Source organism: Dendrobates tinctorius, unplaced genomic scaffold (assembly GCF_039654945.1).
Source record: "Dendrobates tinctorius isolate UK_male_01 unplaced genomic scaffold, ASM3965494v1 ptg000064l, whole genome shotgun sequence".
Lineage (NCBI taxonomy): Eukaryota > Metazoa > Chordata > Amphibia > Anura > Dendrobatidae > Dendrobates > Dendrobates tinctorius.
The window spans coordinates 532,369-560,334 of NW_027361732.1; the positions used below are offsets into that span (position 1 = coordinate 532,369).

A 27,966-nucleotide genomic window follows, 5' to 3' on the forward strand; every position below is an offset into this window, starting at 1 on the left:
TTGGGGATCCTCTGCCATTCTTCCTTGCAGATCCTCTCCAGTTCCATCAGGTTGGATGGTGAATGTTGGTGGACAGCCATTTTCAGGTCTCTCCAGAGATGCTCAATTGGGTTTAGGTCAGGGCTCTGGCTGTTCCAGTCAAGAATGGTCACAGAGTTGTTCTGAAGCCACTCCTTTGTTATTTTAGCTGTGTGCTTAGGGTCATTGTCTTGTTGGAAGGTGAACCTTCAGCCAAGTCTGAGGTCCAGAGCACTCTAGAAGAGGTTTTCATCCAGGATATCGCTGTACTTGGTGGCATTCATGTTTCCTTCAATTGCGACCAGTCATCCTGTCACTGCAGCTCAAAAACACCCCCATAGCATGATGCTGCCACCACCATGTTTCACTGTTGGGATTGTATTGGGCAGGTGATGAGCAGTGCCTGGTTTTCTCCACACATACCACTTAGAATTATCACCAATAAGTTCTATCTTCGTCTCATCAGACCAGAGAATCTTATTTCTCACAGTCTGGGAGTCATTTATGTGTTTTTTTAGCAAACTCTATGCGGGCTTTCATATGTCTGGCACTGGGGAAAACCTTCCGTTGGGCCACTCTGCCTTAAAGGCCTGACTGGTGGAGGGCTGCAGTGATAGTTGACTTTGTGGGACTTTCTCCCATCTCCCTGCTGCATCTGTGTAGCTCAGCCAAAGTGGTCTTGGGGTTCTTCTTTACCTCTCTCACCAAGGCTCTTCTCCCACGATTGCTCAGTTTGGCTGGACAGCCAGGTCTAGGAAGACTTCTGGTGGTCCCAAACTTCTTCCATTTAAGGATTATGGAGGCCACTGTGCTATTAGGAACCTTGAGTACTGCAGAAATTATTTTGTAACCTTGGTCAGATGTATGCCTTGCCACAATTCTGTCTCTGAGCTCTTTGGCCAGTTCCTTTGACCTCATGATTCTCATTTGGTCTGACATGCACTGTGAACTGTGAGGTATTATATAGACAGGTGTGTGCCTTTACAAATTAAGTCCTATCAGTTAATTAAACACAGCTGGACTCCAATGAAGGAGTAAATCCATCTCAAGGAGGGACACAAGGAAATGGACCACATGTGACTTAAATATGAGTGTCTGAGCAAAGGGTCTGAATACTTATGACCATGTGGTACAGGAAAGATGTATATCTTTGTACCGTGTTAGCCAGTAGATAGAAAAATATTCAGAATTGAGACTCCTCAGTGGTTGATACCTTTTAATGGCTAACTGAAAAGATGGCCATGTGATATTTCAGCTTTTCTTTTTTAATAAATTTGCAAAAATTTCTACATTAATGAGAAAAAAAATGAACTTTTCTGAATTGTGTACATTAACCCCTTCACTACCAAGGGTGGTTTGCATGTTAAATCCCGGGCCAATTTTTACAATTCTGACCACTGTCCTTTTATGAGGCCATAACTCTGGAACGCTTCCATGGATCCCAGTGATTCTGACACTGTTTTCTCATGACATATTGTACTTCATGTTAGTGGTAAAATTTAATTCATATAACTTGCGTTTATTTGTGAAAAAAATGGAAATTTGGCGAAATTTTGAAAATTTCGCAATTTTCCAACTTTGAATTTTTATGCCCTTAAATCACAGAGATATGGCAAACAAAAAACTTAATAAGTAACATTTTCCACATGTTTACGTTACATCAGCACAATTTCGGAACCAAATTTTTTTTTGTTAGGAAGTTATAAGGGTTAAAAGTTGACCAGCGATTTCTCATTTTTGCAACACCATTTTATTTTTACGGACCACATCACATTTGAAGTCACTTTGAAGGGTCTATATGATAGAAAATACCCAAAAGTGACACCATTCTAAAAACTGCACCCCTTAAGGTGCTCAAAACCACATTCAAGGAGTTTATTAACCCTTCAGGTGCTTCATAGGAATTTTTTGAATATTTAAAAAAAAAATGAACATTTAACTTTTTTTCACAAAAAAAATACTTCAGGTTCAATTTTTTTTATTTTACCAAGGGTAACAGGAGAAATTGGACTGCAAAAATTATTGTGCAATTTGTCCTGAGTATGCTGATACCTGATATGTGGGGGGGAACCACTGTTTCGGCGCATGGCAGAGCTCAGAAGGGAAGGAGCGCCGTTTGACTTTTACAATGCAAAATTGGCTGGAATTCAGATCGGACGCCATGTCACGTTTGGAGAGCCCCTGATGTACCTAAACAGTGGAAACCCCCCACAAGTGACCCCATTTTGGAAACTAGACCCCCCAAGGAACTTATCTAGATATGTGGTGAGAACTTTGAACCCACAAGGGATTCACAGAAGTTTATAACGCACAGCGGTACAATTAAAAAATCATATTTTTTCCACAAAATGATCTTTTCACCCCCAATTTTTATTTTCCCAAGAGTAACAGGACCCTAAAAGGTATTGTGCAATTTGTCCTGAGTACGCTGATATCCCATGTGTAGGTGTAAACGACTATTTGGGCGCATGGCAGAGCTCGGAAGGGAAGCAGCGCCATTTGACTTTTTTGGCTGAGATTGAGACACCATGTCGCGTTTGGAAAGCCCCTGATGTACCAAAACAGTGGAGTCCCCCCACAAATGACACCATTTTGGAAACTAGACCCCACAAGGAACTTATCTAGATGTGTGGTGAGAACTTTGAACCCCCAAGTGCTTCACAGAAGTTTATAACGCCAAGGCGTAAAAATAAAAAAATCATATTTTTTTTCCACAAAAATTATATTTTTGCCCCCAATTTTTTATTTTCCTAAAGGCAACAGGAGAAATAGGGCCCCAAAAGTTGTTTTGCAAATTGTCCTGAGTAGGCTGATACCCCATATGAGGGGGTAAAACACTGTTTGGGTGCAAGGCAGAGCTTGGAACGGAAGGAGCACCATTTGACTTTTTCAATGCAGAATTGGCTGGAACTGAGATCAGACGCCATGTTGCGTTTGGAGAGCACCTGATGTGCACAAATAATGGAAACCCCCAATTCTAACTCTAACCCTAACCCCAACACACCCCTAACCCTAACCCTAGCCCTAACCCTAGCCCTAATGGGAAAATGGAAATAAATACATTTCTTTTATTTTATTATTTTTCCCTAACTAAGGGGGTGATAACGGGGGGTTTGATTTACTATTTATGGCGGTATTTATATTTGGCAGCTGTCACACGCTAAAAGACGCTTTTTATTGTAAAAATAGTTTTTGCATCACCACATATTGAGAGCTATAATTTTTCCATATTTTGACCCACTGAGTCATGTGAGGTCTTATTTTTTGCGGGACGAGTTGACGTTTTTATTGGTACCATGTTCGGGCATGTGACATTTTTTGGTCGCTTTTTATTTCATTTTTTGGGACGCAGAATTTACAAAAACCAGCGTTTCATGAATTTCTTTTGGCGGATGCGTTTACGCCGTTCCGCGTGCGTTAAAATTGATAAAGCGGTTTTCTTCTTCGGGTCAGTATGGTTACAGCGATACCTAATTTATGTATTTTTTTATGTTTTGGCGCTTTTATGCGATGAAAACAATTTTATATAAAAAATAATTATTTTTGCATCGCTTTATTCTGCGAGCTATAACTTTTTTATTTTTTCGCTGATGATGCTGTATGATGGCTCGTTTTTTGCGGGACAAGATGATGTTTTCAGCGGTACCATGGATATTTATATGCGTCTTTTTGATCGCGCGTTATTGCACATTTTGTTCGGTGGTATGATAATAAATCATTATTTTTTGCTTCTTTTTTTTTTTTTTTAAGGGGTTCGCTTAAGGGGTTAACTAATGGGACAGTTTTATAGGGCGGGTCGTTACGGACGCGGCAATACCAAATACGTGTACTTTTATTTATTTTTTTTATTTCCAAAAAATGAATTTATTGGGGAATATTTTTATTTTTTTTTTTAATTTAATTAGCGATTTTTTAAAAAAATTATTTTTACACTTTTTTTTTTTTAACTTTATTACAATGTCCCAGGGGGGACATAACTGTCGTGACAGATCGCTGATCTGTCACATCACAGATCACTGTGACAGATTAGCGATCTGTCACAGGCACTCCTGCAGGCTTCCTCATGCCTGCGTTCTGCAGGCAGTGAGGAAGCCAGCTTCCTGCAGGCCCCCAGAGGTCCCCGCCACCATATTGGATCCGGGGACCTGCAGGAAAGGAGCCCCCCGCAGCAGTGCTGCACATTGCGCTGCCGTGGGGAGCTCAGGGAAGCACGGAGGGAGCCCCCTCCCTGCCGATGCTTCCCTTTAACCCCGTGACCGCCCCTGACACATTGTGCCGCGTGTCAGCTATGTCAGCTTTGATAATTAGCTGACACCCGGCCGTGATAAGCGGCGCTCACCACGTGGGCGCCGCTTATCGCTATGACGTAATATTCCGTCCATGGTAATTAGGGCCCAGGGCACATGGAAGGAAAATTACATCCAATGAAGGAAAGGCGTTAATGAGAAAAAAATGAACTTTTCTGAATTTACCAAATGGCTGCAATGAATCAAAGGGTAAAAACTTTAAAGGGGTCTGACTACTTTCCGTACCCACTGTATAGCGATGTCCCTTTGGGGGATGTATGGCGGAGGTAAGGAATGTGTATGCCTCCTCTGGTAAATAGCTTGAGGAGTGGGCCATTTTTATTTTATTTTTCAAAACACTGGGGATGTGTGTGTATGGCTAGGTTCACATTTGTATTCAGGAGAGCTGCGGATGGCTGCTTACTTCCTCCCTGAAGCTCCGCCTAATTCTGTATGCGTCCTGTGTATCCCTGAGTACCTATCTTTAACATTGGGTATGCAGGGATATGAGTTGTATGCGGATGCGTTTGCAAGCGACGATTTGACGTGTGCGGTGACTGCACAGAAACGCAAAATTTTGAGTTTTCGTGCAATCACCGCACATATGAAATCGACGAATGTGGACGCATCCGCATACAACACATGTCCCTGCGTGCCCAATGTTAAAGATAAGTACGCAGGGAAACACAGGACGCATACAGAAGTAGGCGGAGCTTTAAAGAGGAAGAAGGGAGGAAGTAGGCAGCCATCCGCAGCCCTCCTGAACGCAAATGTGAACCTAGCTAGCCTAAGTGATGCTTTTACATGTGTATTGTGTGTGACTTGTGTAAAGGGTATTATTTATTATAAAAATTAGAGCGAAAAAAGGAAAAAAGGAAAAATTTAGAAGAGACACTTAGAAGAAAAAATGAAAAGAAAATCAGTTGTAAAAAAAAAGGTTTGTATAAAAAAATTACCGTATATACGCACGTATAAGCCGATATTTTCAGCCGATTTTTGGGAGGCTGAAAGTCCCCCTCTCGGCTTATATGCGAGTCATATACGCCAGGGGGTCGGTGAGGGAGGAGGAGTCGGGGGTGTCAGATCATACTGACCCCCCCGGCACGTCTCTGCAGCCCCCCTGCTTCTCCCACGGTCTCAGGCGCCTTCCTTCAGCGGTCATGTGGTACCGCTCATTAAAGTCATGAATATGCGCATATTCATGACTTTAATGAGCGGTACCACGTGACCGCTGAAGGAAGGAAGGGAGACCGTGGGAGAACGGGGCTGCAGAGACCGCGCCAGGAGGGGGTAAGTATATGCGATATTCACCTGTCCCCGGTCCATCGCTGCTCGCCGCTGTCGGCCGCGTCATCTGTCAGTGACATTCAGGCAGCAGAGGGCGCGATGAGGTGGTTAGTGCGTGCCGCACCCTCTGCTGCCTGAACATCACTGGTAGACATCGGCGAGCAGCGATGGAACGGGGACAGGTGAATATCTCAGGTGCCGGGTCCTGAGACAGCGGTGACACCGGCACCTGGCCTCCAGCGACGGAGAGGTGAGTATGTCTTTTTTTTTATTTGCAGCAGCATATGGGGTATAATCTATGGAGCATCTTATGGGGGCAGCATATGGGGCATAATCTATGGAGCATCTTAAGGGGCAGCATATGGGGGCATAATCTATGAAGCATCTTATGGGGGCAGAATATGGAGCATCTTATGGGGCAGCATATGGGGCATAATCTATGGAGCATCTTATGGGGGCAGCATATGATATGCAGGCATATTCTATGGAGCATCTTATTGGGGACATAACCTTTATGGAGCAGCATATGGGGCGTATTTTGTATGGAGCATCTTATGGGGCCCATCATGAACTGTACGGAGCATTATATGGGGTGCATTTTGTATGGAGCATCTTATGAGGCCATTATGAACTGTATGGAGCATTACATGGGGCTTCTGATTCAATATGGATATTCAAAAACATTTAACCTACTGATGTCTCAATTAATTTTACTTTTATTGGTATCTATTTTTATTTTTGAAATTTACCAGTAGCTGCTAAATTTTCCAACCCTAGGCTTGTACGCGAGTCAATAAGTTTTCCCAGTTTTTTGTGGCAGAATTAGGGGGGTCGGCTTATACTTGGGTCAGCTTATACACGAGTATATACGGTTGTAATGTTCACTACACTAATGCCCTCTCAAGAAATTTACCCAGTGTGAACTATTCTTTTTTTTTTTTGCAAAAGAAAAACGGACATCACTAATAATGCAACGTATGCTCCCGTAATGCACTCGCTAAAAATGTACTAGATGCAAATATTTATTTGTCTGCAAAAGAAAAAGTGACGTCCCCCAAATGCACTAGTTAATTAGTTAGTTGGTGCAGTCTCTGATCAGCAGCGATACTGATCAGAGCGCTGCGGTCACAGACAGGGCATGAATTCTCAGTGCAAGATGTCGCGCACACGAAAGAAGTGCAAAAAAAGTGTGCCAAAATTCAATTGGGAGGGGAGGTGGGACAGGGGGGACTGGAACAGATAGATAACAGAGCAGACAGCACAGGAGACAGATCACAAGAGGATCTTGGCACAGTAGGATATCGCAGGAGGCAGGAGATAGCATTGGCTACCAATGAATCGCTATACCAGGTACACAGGGGGGTCTCACAACAGATCTGCACACCGACCCTGTAAAGATGGCGTGCAGAGCGGTGATCGCTATTTTAGATTAACCACTTTGGTGCTGATTGGCTATAAACAATAGTTTCTGACCAATCAGAATTGACCAGCCAACCACAACGATCGCCAATGTGGGGGGGAGGGGTGGTATAGATCCCCGGGGAAACGTGCAGGAAGGGGTTAACATACAACATAGAGTAAATTTTCAAGGTAAATACACCAGCCTCATCAAATGTAAAATCTATTCAATAATGTATGCAGTTTGCATTGTGAAATCTGCTGACAGATTCTCTTTGAATGGAAGCATAGAACAACTGAAAGATACACATAAAAAATACTCCCTGTGAGCAAATAAATACTGCCTATTAAAATTCAGTTATAAATACTAAAGAGTGTTCAAAAATACAGTGAAGGTTAAGAGAATTACAGCTACTTACTGCAGGAGATGGATGAATCATTGGGGCTAAAAACACAACCAAGATATGAAAGCAGAAATAAAAAAGGAAAATTAGCATTTGATGCCTCGCAATGTTGCTACCTAGGTGAAGTAACAATAAAAATGTCTGTATTATTCAATGGTGTAACCTGAAAAATATGTAGGAATATACATGTGATCTACACTACTTGTACAGTGGGGAAAAAGTATTTAGTCAGCCACCAATTGTGCAAGTTCTCCCACTTAAAAAGATGAGAGAGGCCTGTAATTGACATCATAGGTAGACCACAACTATGAGAGTCAAAATGAGAAAACAAATCCAGAAAATCACCTTGTCTGATTTAGCAAGATTTATTTTGCAAATTATGGTGTAAACCAAGTATTTGGTCACCTAAAAAGATGCAAGATTTCTGGCTCTCACAGACCTGAAACTTCTTCTTTAACCCCTTAAACCCCCCAGGGAGGTTTGCACGTTAATGACCGGGCCAATTTTTACAATTCTGACCACTGTCCCTTTATGAGGTAATAACTCTGGAACGCTTCCATTGATCCTGGTGATTCTGACAATGTTTTCTCGTGACATATTGTACTTCATGATAGTGCTAAACGTTCATTGATATAACTTGCGTTTATTTGTGAAAAAAATGGAAATTTGGAGAAAATTTCGCAATTTTCCAACTTTGAATTTTCATGCCCTTAAATCACAGAGATATGTCACACAAAATTCTTAATAAATAACATTTCCCACATGTTTACTTTATATCAGCACAATTTTGGAACCAAATTTTTTTTTGTTAGGAAGTTATAAGGGTTAAAAGTTGACCAGCGATTTCTCATTTTTACAACACCATTTTATTTTTACGGACCACATCACATTTGAAGTCACTTTGAGGGGTCTATATGATAGAAAATACCCAAAAGTGACACCATTCTAAAAACTACACCCCTCAAGGTGCTCAAAACCTCATTCAAGAAGTTTATTAACCCTTCAGGTGCTTCACAGGACATTTTTGAATGTTTAAAAAAAAAAATGAACATTTACCTTTCCTTCACAAAAAAATTACTTCAGGTCCAATTTTTTTTATTTTACCAAGGGTAACAGGAGAAATTGGACCATAAAAGTTATTGTGCAATTTGTCCTGAGTACGCTGATACCTGATATGTGGGGGGGGGATCACTGTTTCGGCGCATGGCAGAGCTCAGAAGGGAAGGAGCGCCGTTTGACTTTTTCAACGCAAATTGGCTGGAATTGAGATCGGAAGCCATGTCGCGTTTGGAGAGCCCCTGATGTGCCTAAACAGTGGAAACCCCCCACAAATGATCCCATTTTGGAAACTATCCCCCCAAGGAACTTATCTAGATGTGTGGTGAGAAGTTTGAACCCCCAAGGGCTTCACAGAAGTTTATAACATACAGCCGTAAAATTAAAAAATCATATTTTTTACAAAAAACTGATCTTTTCACCCCCAATTTTTATTTTCCCAAGGGGAACAGGACCTCAAACGTTATTGTGCAATTTGTCCTGAGTACGCTGATACCCACATGTGGGGGTAAACCACTGTTTGGATGCATGGCAGAGCTAGGAAGGGAATGAGGCCGTTTGACTTTTTCAACGCAGAACTGGCTGGACGCCATGTCATGTTTGGAGAACCGCTGGTGTGCCTAAATGTGCCTAAACAGTCGAAACCCCCCAAAATGACACCATTTTGAACTTTGAACCCCCAAGTGCTTCATAAGAGTTTATAATGCCCGGGTGTGAAAATGAAAAAAAATATATTTTTTCCACAAACATGATCTTTTAGTACTCAATTTCTTTTTTTTCCCAAGGGTAACAGGAGAAATTGGACCCCAAAAGTTATTGTGCAATTTGTCCTGAGTACGCTGATACCTCATATGTGGGAGTAAACTACTGTATGGGCACACGTCAGGGCTTGGAAGGGAAGTAGTGACGTTTTGGAATGCAGACTTTGATGGAATGGTCTGCGGGTGTCATGTCCAGTTTGGAGAGCCCCTGATGTGCCTAATCAGTGGAAACCCCCCACAATTGACCCCATTTTGGAAACTAGACCACCCAAGGAACTTATCTAGATGTGTGGTGAGCACTTTGAACCCCCAAGTGCTTCACAGAAGTTTATAACGTAGAGCCATAAAAATAAAAAAATCATATTTTTTTCCACAAAAATGATTTTCTTTGCCCCCAATTTTTTATTTTCCCAAGGGTAACAGGAGAAATTGGACCCCAAAAGTTTTTGTGCAATTTTGCATCGCTTTATTCTGCGAGCTATAACTTTTTTATTTTTTCACTGATGACGCTGTATGGCAGCTCGTTTTCTGCAGGACAAGATAACGTTTTCAGCGGTACCACAATTATTTATAGCCGTCTTTTTGTTTGCGTGTTATTCCACTTTTTGTTCGGTGATATGATGATAAAGCATAGTCTTTTGCCTCGTTTTTTTTTTTACGGTGTTCACTGAAGGGGTTAACTAATGTGACAATTTTATAGGGTGGGTCGTTATGGACGCGGCGATACTAAATATGTATACTTTCATTTCATTTTTTTTACAAAAAAAAAGAATTTATTAGGGAATATTTTTTTAATTTATTTAGGAATTTTTTTATTATTTTTACACGTGTTTTTTTTTTCTTTTACTTTATTACATTTTCCCAGGGGGGACATTACTCCATAGTGTCATATCGCTGACCTGACACTTTGCAGTGCACTGTGTCATATCAGCACTGAGAAAGCCACCTCCCTGCATGACCCCGAAGGCCCCCACGGCCATCTTGAATCCGGTGGCCTGCAGGGAGGAGGCCCTAGGAGCAACACATGCACATCGCGTTGCTCCGAGGGTCTTAGGGAAGCACGCAGGCAGCCTCTTCCCTGCACGATACTTCCCTATGCCCCTGGTACACTGTGATCATGTTTGATCGCAGTGTGCCAGCGGTTAATGTTCCGGGAGCGGTCCGTGATATTCAGCTGACACCCAGCCGCGATCAGCGGCGCTCTCCCCGTAAGCACCGCTGATCTATGATGACGTACTATCCCGTCCTTGGGAATTAAGTCCCAGGCCACATGGACGGGATAGTACATCATCTGTCAGAAAGGGGTTAAGGGGTTCCTCTGTCCTCCACTCATTACCTGTAGTAATGGCACCTGTTTGAACTTGTTATCAGTATAAAAGACACCTGTCCACAACCTCAAACAGTCACACTCCAAACTCCACTATGTCGAAGACCAAAGAGCTGTCGAAGGACACCAGAAACAAGATTGTAGCCCTGCAACAGGCTGGGAAGACTGAATCTGCAATAGGTAAGCAGCTTGGTGTGATGAAATCAACTGTGGGAGCAATAATAGGAAAATGGAAGACATACAAGACCACTGATAATCTCCCTCGATCTGGGACTCCACGCAAGATCTCACCCCATGGGGTCAAAATGATCACAAGAATGGTGAGCAAAAATCCCAGAACTACACGGGGGGACCTAGTGAATGACCTGCATAGAGCTGGGACCACCGTAACAAAGGCTACCGTCAGTAACACACTACGCCGCCAGGGACTCAGATCCTGCAGTGCCAGACATGTCCCCCTGCTTAAGCCAGTACATGTCCGGGCCCGTCTGAAGTTTACTAGAGCGCATTTGGATTATCCAGAAGAGTATTGGGAGGTTGTCATATGATCTGATGAAACCAAAGTAGAATTGTTTGGTAGAAACAAAACTTGTCGTGTTTGGAAGGGACAGAATGCTGAGTTGCATAAAAAGAACACCACACCTACTGTGAAGCATGCGGTTGGCAACATCATGCTTTGGGGCGGTTTCTCTGCAAAGGGACCAGGACGACTGATCCGTGTACATGAAAGAATGAATGGGGCCATGTATTGTGAGATTTTGAGTGCAAACCTCCTTCCGTCAGCAAGGGCATTGAAGAAGAAACATGGATGGGTCTTTCAGCATGATACTGATCCCAAGCACACCGCCAGGGCAATGAAGGAGTGGCTTCGCAAGAAGCATATGAAGGTCCTGGAGTGGCCTAACCAGTCTCCAGATCTCAACACAATAAAAAACCTTTGGAGGGATTTGAAAGTCCCTGTTGCCCAGCAACAGGGCCAAAACATCACTGCTCTAGAGGAGATCTGCATGGAGGAATGGGCCAACATACCACCAACAGTGTGTGCCAACCTTGTGAAGACTTACAGAAAACGTTTGACCTCTGTCATTAACAACAAAGGATATATAACAAAATATTGAGATGAACTTTTGTTAATGACCAAATACTTACTTTACACCATAATTTGCAAAATAAATCTTGTCAAATGAGACAAGGTGATTTTCTGGATTTGTTTTCTTATTTTGACTCTCTCATCTTTTTAAGTGTGAGAACTTGCACAATTGGTGGCTGACTAAATACTTTTTTTCCCCACTGTAAAGGCCGTGGTTTTGACAGATAGCACTCATAACCATGTTAGTCTATGGGGCTGCGCACATGTTCTATTTTTTACTCAGGTTGGATGGTTTAGGTAAAAAAAAAAAAAACGAATCGTCCGATTTTGATCCGAGTGATCAAAATCGCCAATGCAAGTCTATGGAAAACATCAGACTGCCGTCGGATGTCATCCAAGTGCAGTCTGATGTTCACAGACTGACATAATGGAGAAGGTGGAGAAACTTTTTTTTTCTTCAACTCCGAGAAAAACTAATCACAGTCTGATCAATCTCTGATCAAACTATGATTAGAATAGCCAAACTGTTTTTCTCAGATGGAGAAAAAACAGTTGAGTGCACGTACCCTAAGGAAACATTCATACGGTCAGTATTTGGTCAGTATTTTACATCATTATGTGGAAGCCAAAACCAGGAGTGGAAAAATCAGAGGAAAAGTATAATAGAAACACGTCACCACTTCTGTATTTATCACCCCCTCCTGGTTTTAGCTTACAAATACTGAGGAAAAAAACTGATCAAATACTGAACGTGTGAATGAGGCCTAACCCTGTTTCTCTAATAACCCCATAACAGTACTCACAGCTCACAGCCTCTGTCCCAGGAGCAGTCATCTGCTAAGAAAAAAGTATTACTAACTATGCTTTCATCAACTTAGTAGTAAACATAAGCAAATTCTACATAGTAAAGAAAAACTGTATATCTCTGAAGTAATCTCTCGATATCTTCCACAAGCTCCAGGCCTCCCAAGACCTCCCCCTCTCCTCCATACTCATACGTTCCTCACTCAATTGCCTCCAAGACTTCTCCTGAGTGGGCCTCATCCTCTGAAAGTCTATGCCCCAACACAGCGGATTATCCACCATATTCAGAACTTTCAGACAGACCTTGAAAACCCATCTCTCCAAGAAAGCCTACAGAGTGCATGAACCTCGCTGCCACCTCACCAGCACCGGAGCTGCCACAAACCCCCAACCTACTATTTCCCCATTATTCAGTAGCCTGTAAGCCCACAAGGACAGGATCTTCTCCCCTCTGTACCAGTCTGTCATTGTTAGGTTGTTCACCGTATTTTATATTTGTATCTTGTATATGACCCCTCCTCATGGACAGCACCATGGATCAATGGTGCTCTAAAAATAAAAAATAATAATAGTCTGCCCTTAATGGGAATAAAACTTGCACAAAATATTTTTCATTTGACATTTTTATACGAATATACTGACTGTAGTTGTGCTGGATGTTACAGCTGGCAGCAGCATAGGTGACATCAATGGCGGCACAAGACTTGGGAGCTTTGGTGAAAAGCAAAATTAGGAAGGCCAATGTTAATTCCTTTAAGAAAATATTAGGATATTACATGATGTCAATATAATAAAATGTGATATCTGAACAGTACAACTGTCAAAGGAACCTCACATATTGTGTAATGCATCTCATAAAGTGTTTCCCCAAAACCTAAGGATTTTTTATTCTGCCCCCAACAGTAAATAAAAAGCCAGTTCACAAAAAATATCCACCAGGCTGCTATGATATTGCCCATACATTGTACACACAGAGGTTGAGATCCTACTCTACTATCACTCTATAGCAGAGACTGAATCATCAACAGCATGGAGAACAATATGGGCTTGTACTGAGCAGTGTAGCTGTGAATACAGCAGCAAAGTGAAATTGAAATAGAAAGCAGTAACAATATTTATGTGTGTAAATCTGGCTCAGACAGCAGCACCTACCTCCTACATATACCAAACCCTGGGAGGATAAAACTAACACTGAATAATTATGTTTAATAATTGAATTTTGAAATATACTCATGTGTTCTTTGGTGTAATATATTGATTGAGTTTTTTCCGGCATATTTTTGGTTTGGGCATTTGTGTAGCACGGTCTTTCAATATGTCTTAAGAAAGTGAGATACGTTTGGGAATTACTCCTAGTGTTAGCACTAGCATGTTAGTATTAGCATTAGTACTTCTGACATACGGTACATCTGTAGCTAGAAAGGAACATATGAATAACATACAAGGAAATCTGTAAATTGACGAGAGCATATTTTTTTTTATAAACAAAACGTACAAAGCCGTTTAAAGCCATTACTAGAGGTTTCTATGATTTATAGATGTTTGAAAACCCGTACCTGAGAAAGTGGCGGTGGTCCAGCCATGGGTGAGATCATAGGCGGCAACATCACATGTGGTATTGGAGGCATTGCTGGAGGTCTTTGTCCTATTGGTGGCAGTCCAATCGGTGGAAAAGGAGGTGGAAGACCTGGTGGTGGCATCTATGAAAAAAACACAAGAAAAAAGTTCAGTTCGGCTGGGAACAGAGCCTTAGTAACCAGACGTAACCTCAATGACGTCACCACCAGTCTCTGAGGTTGCGCTCGCAGCAGTTCAGTCACCAGTGGTTTTCAGCCTGGATGGTCACATCTTGGCACTGTCCAGGTTGAAAACTGTTCATCCCCCAGACATGGATTACGGCGTAGCACAGAACGACGGACAGGTATGGTATATTGTTGATTTTTTATTTTGCTTTTATTACAGGAGAACGAGGGCTTCGTTGGGATTAGGCATTTAAATAAAAATGGAAAACTGCACTTAGTCTTATTTGAAATAAAGGACTTTATTCTGGCAGTGTCTTTATTTACTGTACAAATAAAGGATTAGTAATGGATAGGTGTCTTATAGAAGCCTCTACATTACTAAACCCCACAGATATTACCCCCCTTGCCACCGCTATAGGGCAAGTGGGAAGAGCCGGGCAAAGCGCCAGAATTGGCGCATCTAATGGATGTGCCTTTTCTTTGCAGCTGATCTTTTTAGGCTGGGGGGGGAATATCCATGGCCCCTTACCAGCCTGAGAATACCAGCTCAAAGTTGTCACCTTTAGCAAGGTTGGTTGTCAAAAATGGGGGGACCCCACACCGTTTTTAAAAACTATTTATTTAAATAATTAAAAAAAAACAAAGTGGAGACCACTCGGTTCTTGCTAACCAGCCTTGCTAAAGCTGACAGCTGAGGGTTGCAGCTCCCAGCTGTGAGTTTTGTCTGGCTGGTTATAGCAAAAATACAGTGGAACCCACGCGATTTTTAAAAAAAATTATTTATTTACAGCGCAGGAGAGGCTGATGAATACCGCTCCCGCTCTCACTGTAATTAGCGGTAGCAGGTGTCGGATGATGGGGTCAGTAGTCCCATCAGCTGACACCAGTGACCACAGGTAAAGTTTATACCTACAATCACAGCTGAGTGCTCTCGCTGTCTTTTGACAGCATGGGAACCGCAGCTCTCTGACCGGTGGGGATGATTTCACCACCGATCAGAAGCGGTGTTGCCGCGCTGTTATGCACATGACAGCGTGACAAATACCCGATGTTCAGGCAGCCGAATCCGAACAGTAACACGGACTTCCTGGCTGTGAAGTCCATGTTAGGTGTCCATGCCCGAACAGTAGATGTTTGGTACGGATGCCGAAATTTACTGCTCAAGTTCGCCCATCTCTATCCATTAGTTGTGATTTTACTCCTGGCACGTTTGTTTTTGGGTTTATTTATGTCTTATAGTGACCTCGGGGAGACATTGCAGATTTCTGATGTTTACTTGTAACTACACGGCTTTTGTACAAAGTGTGGTTCACAGTTCTTGTCATTGAGAGCAGTTGCCAAGCTTATCACTGCACACACCCCTAAAAGTTAAGGCTATGTTCACATGTCCAGTATGTATTTCTGTTTTTTGCATTCATATAGTGAATACAAAAACAGAAATAAAAGGATCTAGTACTGTATCCAATCAATGAAATGGGGACGGAAATGTCCCATATTCTCAACAGTTACAGTGGCCTGTAAAGTTTGGGCACCCCTTGTCAAAATTACTGTTATTGTGAGCAGTTGAGCAAGCTGAAGATGAAATGATCTCTAAATTTAAAGATGACACTTTTCCTTTGTATTTTAAGCAAAAAAAGTGACAAAAAGGAAAATGGGCTGATGCAAAAATTTGGGCACCCTGCATAATTAATACCTAAAGAACAGAACAAACTGAACACACGCAAATCATATACCGCATTTTTCGCTTTATAAGACGCTCCGGATTATAAGACGCACCCCAAATTTTGAGGAGAAAAATAGGAAAAAACTTTTTTTTTAATAAAATGGTGGTGCTTCTTATAATCCAGGCGTCTTATTGCTTACTGCTCTGTCCCCCGGTGCTGACGCCCGCTCTGTCCCCTTGTGCTGCCGCCGCGCTGTCCCCCCGGTGCTAACGCCCGCTTTGTCCCCGGTGCTGTCGCCCACTCTGCCCCCTGGTGCTGTCGCCCGCTCTGTCCCCCGGTGCTGTCGCCCGCTCTGTCCCCTGGTGCTGTCGCTCACTCTGTCCCCCCCCCCGGTGCTGCCGTAGCGCTCTGTACTTGGTGCTGCCGCCCGCTTTGTCCCCTGATGCTGTCGCCCACTCTGTTCCCCGGTGCTGCCGCCGCGCTGTGTCCCCCGGGTGCTGTCGCCGCCGCGCTGTGTCCCCCGATGCTTGCCGCCGTCGCCGCACTCTGTCCCGTGCTGCATGGGGGGGTCTCCCGTTCCATCCCTGCTTGCAATGCACCGAAATTTCAGTGCTGAGATCTCCATCTGCGCTTGCGTGTAGAAATTTTTGCAAATTTATTAAAAAAGAAAAACTGAAATATCACATGGTCATAAGTATTCAGACCCTTTGCTCAGTGTTGCGTAAAAGCACCCTTTTGAGCTAGTACAGCTATGAGTCTTCTTGGGAATGATGCAACAAGTTTTTCACACCTGGATTTGGGGATCCTCTGCCATTCTTCCTTACAGATCCTCTCCAGTTTCATCAGGCTGGATGGTGAACGCTGGTGGACAACCATTTTCAGGTCTCTCCAGAGATGCTCTATTGGGTTTAGGTCAGGGCTCTGGTTGGGCCAGAAAAGAATGGTCACAGAGTTGTTCTGAGGCCACTCCTTTGAAATTTTAGCTGTGTGCTTAGGGTCATTCTCTTTTTGGAAGGTGAACCGTCGACCAAGTGTGAGGTCCAGAGCACTCTGGAAGAGGTTTTCATCCAAGATATCTCTATACTTGGCTGCATTCATGTTTCCTTCAATTGCAACCAGTCGTCCTGTCTCTGCGGGTGAAAAACACCCCCATAGCATGATGCTGCCACCACTTTTCACTGTTGGGATTGTACTGGGCAGGTGTTGAACAATACCTGGTTTTCTCCACACATACTGCTTAGAATTATCACCAATAAGTACTATCTTTGTCTCATCAGACCAGAGAATCTTATTTCTCACAGTCTGGGAGTCCTTCATGTGTTTTTTAGCAAACTCTATGCGGGCTTTCATATGTCTGGCACTGAGGAGAGGCTTCCATCGGGCCACTCTGCCAGAAAGGCCCGACTAGTGGAGGGCTGCAGTGATAGTTGACTTTGTGGAACTTTCTCCCATCTCCCTACTGTATCTGTGGAGTTCAGCCACAGTGATCTTGGGGTTCTTCTTTACCTCTCTCATCAAGGCTCTTCTCCCACGATTGCCCAATTTGGCTGGACTGCCATTTCTAGGAAAACTTCTGGTGGTCCCAAACTTCTTCCATATATACGTGTTTTGTAGTGTATTTTTGGTATATCCAATTTTTTATGTGCATTGTTTACATTTATATGTGCCGGTACCCTTTGTATTTGTGCGACCATTTTCTCTATATACTGTATTAAAGGTGTTTTATCTTCAGTCATTACTGCTTTTATTTTTTTTTTTTTACCTGTTTTCGATATTTTCTCTCTTGGTTCTCATAGTTAATACCTAGTAGCACCCCTTTTGAAAGTATCACAGCTTGTAAAATCTTTTGTAGCCAGCCAAGAGTCTTTCAATTCCTGTTTGAGGGATTTTCATCCATTTTTCCTTGGAAAATTCTTCCAGTTCTGCGAGATTCCTGGGACGTCTTGCATGCACTGCTTTTTGAGGTCTAGCCACAGATTTTCAATGATGCTCAGATCAAGAGAATGTGAAGGCCATTGTAAAACCTTCTGCTTGTGCATCCATTTGTAGAAGCCATCCTCTTTTCAACTTTAGCTTTTTTACAGATGATGTTAAGTTTGCATCAAGAATTTGTTGAAACTTAATTTAAACCATTAATACTACCTGTGAAATGTTCCCTGTGCCTTTGGCTGCAACACAACCCCAAAGCATTTTTTTTTCCCCACACATACCTTATCATTGTGGCCTAAGAGTTCTATTTTAACCTCATCGGTCCTCAGGACTTGTTTCCAAAATGCATCATGCTTGTTTAGATGTTCTTTTGTATACTTCTAACACTGAATTTTATGGTGAGGAAGCAGGGGAGGTTTTCTTCTGATGACTCCTCCATGAAAGCCATATTTGTGCATGTGTCTCTGAACAGTAGAACAATGTACCATAACTTCAGTCTGCTGAATCTTTCTGAAGTTCTTTTGCAGCAAGCGGGGGTTCTGATTTGCCTCTCTAGCTTTACTACAAGCAGCTTTCATTGAAATTTTGCATGGTCTTCCAGACCTTATCTTGACCTCCACTGTTCCTGTTAACTGCCATTTCTTAATTACATTTCGAACTAAGGAAAGAGCAACTTGAAAACGCTTTGCTATCTTGTTATAGCCTTCTCCTGACTTGTGGGCTTCCACCATTTTCATTTTCAGAGTGCTAGGCAGCTGCTTAGAACCCATGGCTGCTGTTTTTTGGCACAAAGGTTAGAGGAGGCTGGGTTTTTATAAAACTGGGAAATTTGCACCACCTGGCTTTTCCCAAAAAAGATAGTGAACAAGTTATAACCCTAACTGGCTAATTAAGATCTGAAATCTTGGTCAAAGTTGTCTGAGCACACAAATCTCCAATGGTGCAGCCAAAAAGGATATAAGATGAAACATGTTACAGGAATCAAAGAGGAAATTAATCAAGTATAAAAAGGTGGCAAGAGTGAAGTAAGGTCAAACAACGGGTACTAATAGCATAGATATATACAGTATAAACCCTACATACCATGGATGCCAAAAAAAGATAAATAATTGTATGAATATACAAGTATAGGCAAAGTTAAGTAGATTCACATGGGGAGGGACACAGCTTACCCACAGTGCCACGAACGCCCTAACAAGTGTTTCGCTGAACTGCTTTCTTGACAAAGAAGACTTGTGTTCTCAGACAACTTTGACCAAGATTTCAGATGTTAATTAGCTTTTTTCCTCTTTATATATTCCAATCATCATATTATATAGCACTATGTGCTTACAATTGCTCGTTTTGCCTTTCTACCCAGCTAATTCTTTTCTTTTTCCATTAGGTTTTACATCACATGATTAAAAACTGACTAGCTGAATCATTCTAAGCTCTATGTAAAAACAGGAGGACAATTTTCGCTGAATGAGTAAAAAAAGTCACTGCAAAAGTCCCTGGCGAGAGAGCAACTGGGTAGAAAGGCAAAACAAGCTATTGCAAGTACACAGTGCTATATACAGTCATATGTTAAAGTTTGGGCACCCCTATTAATGTTAAACTTTTTTCTTTATAACAATTTTGGTTTTTGCAACAGCTATTTCAGTTTCATATATCTAATAACTGATGGACTCAGTTATATTTCTGGATTCAAATGAGGTTTATTGTACTAACAGAAAATGTGCAATCTGCATTTAAACAAAATTTGACCGGTGCAAAAGTATGGGCACCCTTATCATTTTCTTGATTTGAACACTCCTAACTACTTTTTACTGACTTCCTGAAGCACTAAATTGGTTTTGTAACCTCATTGAGCTTTGAACTTCATAGCCAGGTGTATCAAATCATGAGAAAAGGTATTTAAGGTGGCCACTTGCAAGTAGTTCTCCTATTTGATTCTCCTATGAAGAGTGGCATCATGGGCTCCTCAAAACAACTCTCAAATGATCTGAAAACAAAGATTATTCAACATAGCTTTTCAGGGGAAGGATACAAAAAGTTGTCTCAGAGATTTAACCTGTCAGTTTCCACTGTGAGGAACATAGTAAGGAAATGGAAGAACACAGGTACAGTTCTTGTTAAGCCCAGAAGTAGCAGGCCAAGAAAAAAATCAGAAAGGCAGAGAAGAAGAATGGTGAGAACAGTCAAGGACAATCCACAGACCACCTCCAAAGACCTGCAGCATCATCTTGCTGCAGATGGTGTCACTGTGCATCGGTCAACAATACAGCGCACTTTGCACAAGGAGAAGCTGTATGGGAGAGTGAAGCGAAAGAAGCCGTTTCTGCAAGCACGCCACAAACAGAGTCGCCTGAGGTATGCAAAAGCACATTTGGACAAGCCAGTTACATTTTGGAAGAAGGTCCTGTGGACTGAAGAAACAAAGATTGAGTTGTTTGGTCATACAAAAAGGCGTTATGCATGGAGGCTAAAACACAGCATTCCAAGAAAAACACTTGTTACCCACAGTAAAATTTGGTGGAGGTTCCATTATGCTTTGGGGCTGTGTGGCCAATGCCGGCACCGGGAATCTTGTTAAAGTTGAGGGTCGCATGGATTCAACTCAGTATCAGCAGATTCTTGACAATAATGTGCAAGAATCAGTGACGAAGTTGAAGTTACGCAGGGGATGGATATTTCAGCAAGACAATGATCCAAAACACCGCTCCAAATCTACTCAGGCATTCATGCAGAGGAACAATTACAATGTTCTGGAATGGCCATCCCAGTCCCCAGACCTGAATATCATTGAACATCTGTGGGATGATTTGAAGCAGGCTGTCCATGCTCGGCGACCATCAAACTTAACTGAACTGGAATTGTTTTGTAAACAGGAATGGTCACAAATACCTTCATCTAGGATCCAGGAACTCATTAATAGCTACAGGAAGCGACTAGAGGCTGTTATTTTTGCAAAAGGAGGATCTACGAAATATTAATGTCACTTTTATGTTGAGGTGCCCATACTTTTGCACCAGACAAATTTTGTTAAAATGCAGATTGCACATTTTCTGTTAGTACAATAAACCTCATTTGAATCCAGAAATATAACTGAGTCCATCAGTTATTAGATATATGAAACTGAAATAGCTGTTGCAAAAACCAAAATTGTTATAAAGAAAAAAGGTTAACATTAATAGGGGTGCCCAAACTTTAATATATGACTGTAATATGATGACTGGAATATATTAAGAGGTAAAAATTTTGCTGTGAGTGCTTATTAAAGGGAATCTTTACTGCAGTGCTGGGAAAGGTCACAGAAGTCTGATGCCTGGGCATTGCAGTACTTTACTCTGCCCTCAACAGGGCAGAATAAGTACGCCTGCGCAGGAGCCACGGCAGAAGTAAGGAGGAGGACGTGATCGCTTGAAGATGGGAGGCGCCGGACCGGACCGCGACACCCATCGGACCGGACCTGGCTGACTTGGTCCTTAAAGAAGCCCTACCATGAACTTGTTTTCACTCTAAATCTTTGTATATTTGCATCTAATGTACTCTCATTGTGTTAATATCTCCCCTACAGTCATCGTCTCCAATATCCAGCGGCATTATGCTCATCTTCTGAGTGACCTCCCTGCTCTTCAGGCTCTCGAGGTCACACTGCCATCTGCATGACCTTGGAGAGGCTTTTACAGTGTAAACCTATAGAGCGTCAGAATGAGACACGGTTATATTATAAAAGGGACTTCCGACTCACACGTAGAGCACAGAGAGAGCTGGATAGTCTAAAGTGCGGTGACATTACTCAGTAGAGGACCGGAACTGCGATGGATACCGAAGAAGATGGCGGTAGGAAAGCATAATAACACACTGAGAGTAAACTACAAATACACAGACTTTAAACACTTTTTTCAACACTCTCATGGTTTTGCTACATGCAAAAAACAAAAACAAAAAAACTCATTCAAAACCTTAACTGGATAGTAGAGAACCCCTGAACTCCTTCACAAAGGAAATCTCTACATCTGCTGGAATTGACAGCCACAAATCCTTTCCTTTTGGGCACCTTCAATGTGCCACAGAACTGACAAATATAATGCAAGCACAATTTTCTTATGGCAGATGAGCTTCTTAACTCACACCTGTGGGGATCAAAAGACCCTCCTACCTGTACAATTATGTGGTGTAACAAAATCAATCAGCGGTACCATCTTGAGATGAGGGTCCTGACAGCGCCGGCGTACAGCCTCCGCTAAGCGGGGACTCACCCGCACCGTAGGGACCCCTGGGGACAAGAACAGCCAGACAATAAAGATGCACGGGACCTGAATGTAGAAGTTTAGAAAGCAGGCACAGGACCTACGGTCATGTGAACGGTCATGTGACTGCAAGGGGGCGGGGCTTAGCATCCTGCTTTCAGAGGAGGAAGAAAACTCAGTCGGGCAAAGCAGAGGTCAGGCACAATACAGGCAAGCGAGGTACAGGAGGGATAAACAGACGGGAGGTCAGACAAAGCCAAAGGTCATACACAAGCTATCAATACAGTACCAGGGATGAGACAGAACGGACAGTCAGGGCCAAGCAGAGATCAAAAACCAAACGGACATAGAAGGTACCAAGCAGAATCCAAAGCTATATCCAGAGAACAGACCGAGTCATACACAGGGAATCAAGCAACCAGAACACAACACTAACACACTCAGGGGTCACCACACAATGCCAAGGGCGAAAGTATAACTGACGGGGGATGGGAGCTTCCTGAGGCTATAAGAAGCCTCCTCAGAACCAATGAGAGGCCACCCTAATAGGTCCCAGGTGTGCAGGTGAGAGTCTGCACTGCGATCAGAACATTAACCCCAGAAGTGCCGGTCACCCAGCACTGGTATCATGACATTGGGTAGACGAGTGACACAATGAGTTTATCAAGACATGGCAACCTTGGTGGACTTTAGAAACAAGGACATCTTACTATTACGCCTTCTATAGATTACTGTGAAACATACCACTACCAGCTTCTTTATGTAGTCTGTAGCTAGACCATCTTCAACTCTCCCTCTCCCAAACCAGGACCTGTCATTGTTTAATGCAGGGATGGGGAACCTCAGGCCCCAGGGCTATTTACGGCCCTCGATGACCTTTTATCAGGCCCCCGGGGCAGATTCTCAGGGACCGCATTCTTGGGCAGGGAGCTGTATTTTGATTGCCACAAACTCATTAATTTCTTCTTCCTCAGTGAGCACACACATGCAGTGTTCACTACTGAACATTGAAGGACATGTAATGAAAGATTACATCCTGACACCAGTGCCAGAGTCAGGATGTACTTTGTGGGCGGAGTTTGTACGGCCCCCGAAGGATGGTATAAATGTCCAAATGGCTCTTGGCAGAAAAATGATTCCCCACCCCTGGTTTAATGGATGTACAACCCCCAGGATCTGTTCGCTTCCCACCTCTGTACCTTTTACAGTTTACCTTCCTCCATTATGTTGTTTCCTATAATGTTGTAAAATTCTTGAATTGTTTCTGTTTTGTCTGATTCATCTTTACTAAACAGAGAATTAAGAAAAACCTAATATGTTCTGCATATGAAGAGTTCATGAACACAGGAAAGCAAGCCGGTATGGAGAAGTGAACCCACAGATATAACAGCCTCTTACATGTCCTAACAACGCTAGGAGCCCAATTAATCATTTGCGTTTTTGTTTTAAATCACTTTTCTTTTTACCTTGAAGTATTCGCTGATATTTATTGCACCAAATTCATCAAAATGGCGCACGTGATTCATGAATATGGCGCAGTAAAAAAAATTCCCCTGTCCTTCACCATTTTTGCAACTTTCTAAGCAAAAGGTTGCAAGATTTTCAAAATGTCACAAAACATTTTTGATTGGGAGAAGAGTTGCGCCAACGTTTTTGAAAAGTTGCAATTGATGAATCAGCCAAAAACATCTACAGTAGAATCCCTAAACTACCGACAAAGTGGAGATAAATAGGGGAGCACATATAAAATAGACTGCAAAAAAAGGCACAAATAGAATAATGAAATGGGCACAAAAAATGGGGCAAAACGCACAAAACGAATCAAAAACAGGCACACAAGCAATGATGAATCAGGGCCTTTGTACTAAAGACCGAACACACAGTCCTAAGAGTCGTCCACTTACAAAAGGTGGAGGCATCAGAGGAGGAACATTGGGGAAAGGGGCCGTCTGACCAGGTGGAGCTGTTCCTGAGTCTGGTGCTGACTGGAAAATAAGATAATACAGATTGTCAAAAATATGTACAGTTTGTTTGCATGCTGAGACAACGAAATGAGAAAAATACAGCACAGAAACAAGGAAAATATAATATGAATTCCATCAAGATTTGGGAGAACCGCCCTTTGCCTTCAGTTCTTCTACATACACTTGCACAGTTTTTTGATAACTCAGTAGGAAGGTTGTTCCAAATATCTTGGAAAACTAACCACAGATCTGTGGATGCAGCTTTGTGAAAATCCTTCTTTCTCTTCACGTAATCCCACACGGAATTGATGATGTGGAGATCAAGGCTTTGTGGGGAACATTTAATCACTTCAAGGACTTCTGGCTCTTCTTTATGTTAAAGATAGTTGTTAAAGAGGTTGTCTACTACTTTTACATTGACCTACCCATAAGATAGGGTATCGACGTCTGATTGGCCGGGGTCTGGCACTCGGCACCCCCTCCGATCAGCTGTTATCGGTACCGGCTGCTGGTCAGAAGTTCTTACTTGCAGATCTTGGCCGTCTACTCGTAATGGCTGGGCCTTGTTACTGCACATCTGTCTCCTATTGAATTGAATAGCTCAGCAAAGTAAGTACTTCCGGAGAATCCGGACAGTGACCGCTGCCGCTAGCAGACATATCTGTCTGTATTTTTCAGCACTGGGGACACCAATAAATAGGCAACATTGAGGACTGCAGGCCAGAATTGCCAACTTTACTTTTTATTTTTCTAGACAGCTTAACAAGAAATCACAGACTGACATTATTGTTTTATGGACACACTGGAAAACCATAATAAATCACTATGTTTACAAGTGATCCATGTCTGCGGCCAATAATTCAAACCTGACATCAGCATCATTCACTCAAAACTGTAAAATGATGAGAATTACAGTCAAAATAATCTTCAAAAAAAATCACAAACGCCTTCATTTTTTAGGACAGGGCAAAAAGAAGTGCCCTATTAGTATTAACTATCCTGGAACTTCTGAATAGTCGGTAACCCTGCTGTGGCCGCAGCTGTCAACCAACAAAACTCATCGCAGACAGATCATGGTCACTTCCATCTGAAATTATTGTTATGAAGGCAAAGGGGCCACAGCAAATATTGGTTGGATTTCGATTTCTCTTGTTCAGTCACATTGCTCTTTTTTCATTAATAAAAAATAAACTCTTTAAACTTCTACCTTTGTATTGTATAAAGTATTGCACCATGTTTCCCCACACCTGCCTAAAACTTTTTCACAGCACAGTATGTATAAATACGGTACATATGTGTGTGTTCATGCATTAGTGCATAGATAACATTAATAATGTACCGCTTTACTCATCTCCGAAGCTATGGATAAAGCGACACTCTGTATCACATGGAGGAACTCTAGTAACTTTGTGAAAGGAGAAGCGTCGTCACAGACTATTGTGTACCCTGATATAGGTCCATATAGCGCAGACTCCCGTCAGTCTGCGGTGAGGGGGCTGGGTACGTACCCTACGCTATAATGGCTCAGTTGCTTCTGAATACGAGATGTATAAATCCAAACGTACTATTGCACTGTGCCAGGGTGTGGGTGCACTTTGCCAGGGTGTGGGTGCACTGTGCTGGTGTTGGCGCACTGGGTCAGGGTGTGGGCTCACTGTGCCAGGGTGTGGGCGCACTGTGCTGATGTTGGTGCACTGTACCAGGGTGGGGGCTCACTGTGCCAGGGTGTGGGCTCACTGTGCTGGTGTTGGTGCACTGTACCAGGGTGGGGGCTCACTGTGCCAGGGTGTGGGCGCACTGTGCTGATGTTGGTGCACTGTACCAGGGTGGGGGCTCACTGTGCCAGGGTGTGGGCTCACTGTGCTGGTGTTGGTGCACTGTAACAGGGTGTGGGCTCACTGTGCCAGGGTGTGGGCGCACTGTGCTGTTGGTGCACTGTACCAGGGTGGGGGCTCACTGTGCCAGGGTGTGGGAGCACTGTGCTGGTGTTGGCGCACTGTACCAGGGTGGGGGCTCACTGTGCCAGGGTGTGGGCTCACTGTGCTGGTGTTGGTGCACTGTACCAGGGTGTGGGCTCACTGTGCCAGGGTGTGGGCGCACTGTGCTGATGTTGGTGCACTGTACCAGGGTGGGGGCTCACTGTGCCAGGGTGTGGGAGCACTGTGCTGGTGTTGGCGCACTGTACCAGGGTGGGGGCTCACTGTGCCAGGGTGTGGGCTCACTGTGCTGGTGTTGGCGACTGTGCCAGGCTTGGGGTTCACTGTGACAGGGTGTTGGTGCACTGTGCCAGGCTGGGGGCTTATCATCATATCATTATTTCATGATTTAAGATGATTGCAATTTTTTGCATCTTTTAATCTGTTTTTAATGTTTTTTGCTGTTTTGTGTATGTGTCAGGTATTGATGTATAAATAAAATTTACCTTTTGTATATTTTGTGGAGTTCCCATATGTAGATATATTGCTTTTCTCTTGTGTTCTTTGTATAATGTATTTTTGAATATATCTTTGGTGAACCCACTTTTGACTAATTTGGTTGTGCCCTCCGTCCATATATTACTGCAGGCTGGGGCTCACTGCGCCAGGGTGTGGGTGTACTGCGCCAGGGTGTGGGTGTACTGCGCCAGGGTGTGGGATCACTGTGCCAAGGTGTGGGGGCACTGTGCCAAGGTGTGAGTGCACTGTGCCAGGGTGTGAGTGCACTGTGCCAGGGTGTGAGTACACTGTGCCAGGGTGTGAGTGCACTGTGCCAGGGCTAGGGTGTGGGTGTACTGCGCCAGGGTGTGAGTGAACTGTGCCAGGGTGAGTGCACTGTGCCAGGGCTAGGGTGTGGGTGTACTGCGCCAGGGTGTGAGTTAACTGTGCCAGGGTGTGAGTGCACTGTGCCAGGGTGTGAGTACACTGTGCCAGGGTGTGAGTGCACTGTGCCAGGGCTAGGGTGTGGGTGTACTGCGCCAGGGTGTGAGTGCACTGTTCCTGGGTGTGAGTGCACTGTGCCAGGGTGTGTGTACACTGTGCCAGGGTGTAAGTGCACTGTGCCAGGGCTAGGGTGTGGGTGTACTGCGCCAGGGTGTGAGTGCACTGTGTCAGGGTGTTGGTGCACTGTGCCAGGGCTAGGGTGTGAGTGCACTGTGCCAGGGTGTGAGTACACTGTGTCAGGGTGTAAGTGCACTGTGCCAGGGCTAGGGTGTGGGTGTACTGCGCCAGGGTGTGAGTGCACTGTGCCAGTGTGTGGGGGCACTGTGCGAGGGCCAGGATGTGAGTGCACTGTGCCAGAGTGTGGGGGTACTGTGCCAAGGTGTGGGGGCACTGTGCCAGGGCTAGGATGTGAGTGCACTGTGTCAGGGTGTTGGTGCACTGTGCCCGGGTGTTGGTGCACTGTGCCAGGGCTAGGATGTGAGTGCACTGTGTCAGGGTGTTGGTGCACTGTGCCCGGGTGTTGGTGCACTGTGCCAGGGCTAGGATGTGAGTGCACTGTGTCAGGGTGTTGGTGCACTGTGCCCGGGTGTTGGTGCACTGTGTCAGGGCTAGGACGTGAGTGCACTGTGTCAGGGTGTTGGTGCACTGTGCCCGGGTGTTGGTGCACTGTGCCAGGGCTAGGATGTGAGTGCACTGTGTCAGGGTGTTGGTGCACTGTGCCCGGGTGTTGGTGCACTGTGTCAGGGCTAGGATGTGAGTGCACTGTGTCAGGGTGTTGGTGCACTGTGCCCGGGTGTTGGTGCACTGTGCCAGGGCTAGGATGTGAGTGCACTGTGTCAGGGTGTTGGTGCACTGTGCCCGGGTGTTGGTGCACTGTGTCAGGGCTAGGATGTGAGTGCACTGTGTCAGGGTGTTGGTGCACTGTGCCAGGGCTAGGATGTGAGTGCACTGTGTCAGGGTGTTGGTGCACTGTGCCCGGGTGTTGGTGCACTGTGCCAGGGCTAGGATGTGAGTGCACTGTGTCAGGGTGTTGGTGCACTGCGCCCGGTATCATCACCATCACTGCGGGCTAGTCTCACATAT

At 43.8% G+C, this 27,966-nt stretch overlaps 1 protein-coding gene across 15 annotated transcripts in view; it reads right to left on the reverse strand.

Annotated features, from left to right (window-relative positions):
- Positions 1 to 27,966, reverse strand: part of PRPF40B (pre-mRNA processing factor 40 homolog B) — a 143,452-nt gene that overhangs the window by 114,896 nt on the left and 590 nt on the right. For 10 of the 15 annotated variants that reach the window (XR_012233072.1, XR_012233071.1, XR_012233073.1 and 7 more), the window contains exons 2-6: positions 23,906 to 23,986; positions 13,988 to 14,131; positions 13,074 to 13,142; positions 12,431 to 12,464; positions 7,409 to 7,434 (exon numbers count right to left, since the gene is read on the reverse strand). Coding sequence is in view for 12 of the 15 variants with exons in the window: in XM_073580213.1 (XP_073436314.1) it covers positions 7,409 to 7,434; positions 12,431 to 12,464; positions 13,074 to 13,142; positions 13,988 to 14,131; positions 23,906 to 23,986 (354 nt within the window). In the remaining 3 variants the exon portion in view is untranslated. Of the gene's footprint in view, positions 1 to 7,408; positions 7,435 to 12,430; positions 12,465 to 13,073; positions 13,143 to 13,987; positions 14,132 to 21,910; positions 22,028 to 23,905; positions 23,987 to 27,966 lie in introns of those variants that run through there. The other 5 variants (XM_073580215.1, XM_073580217.1, XM_073580214.1 and 2 more) reach the window with 4 other exon arrangements.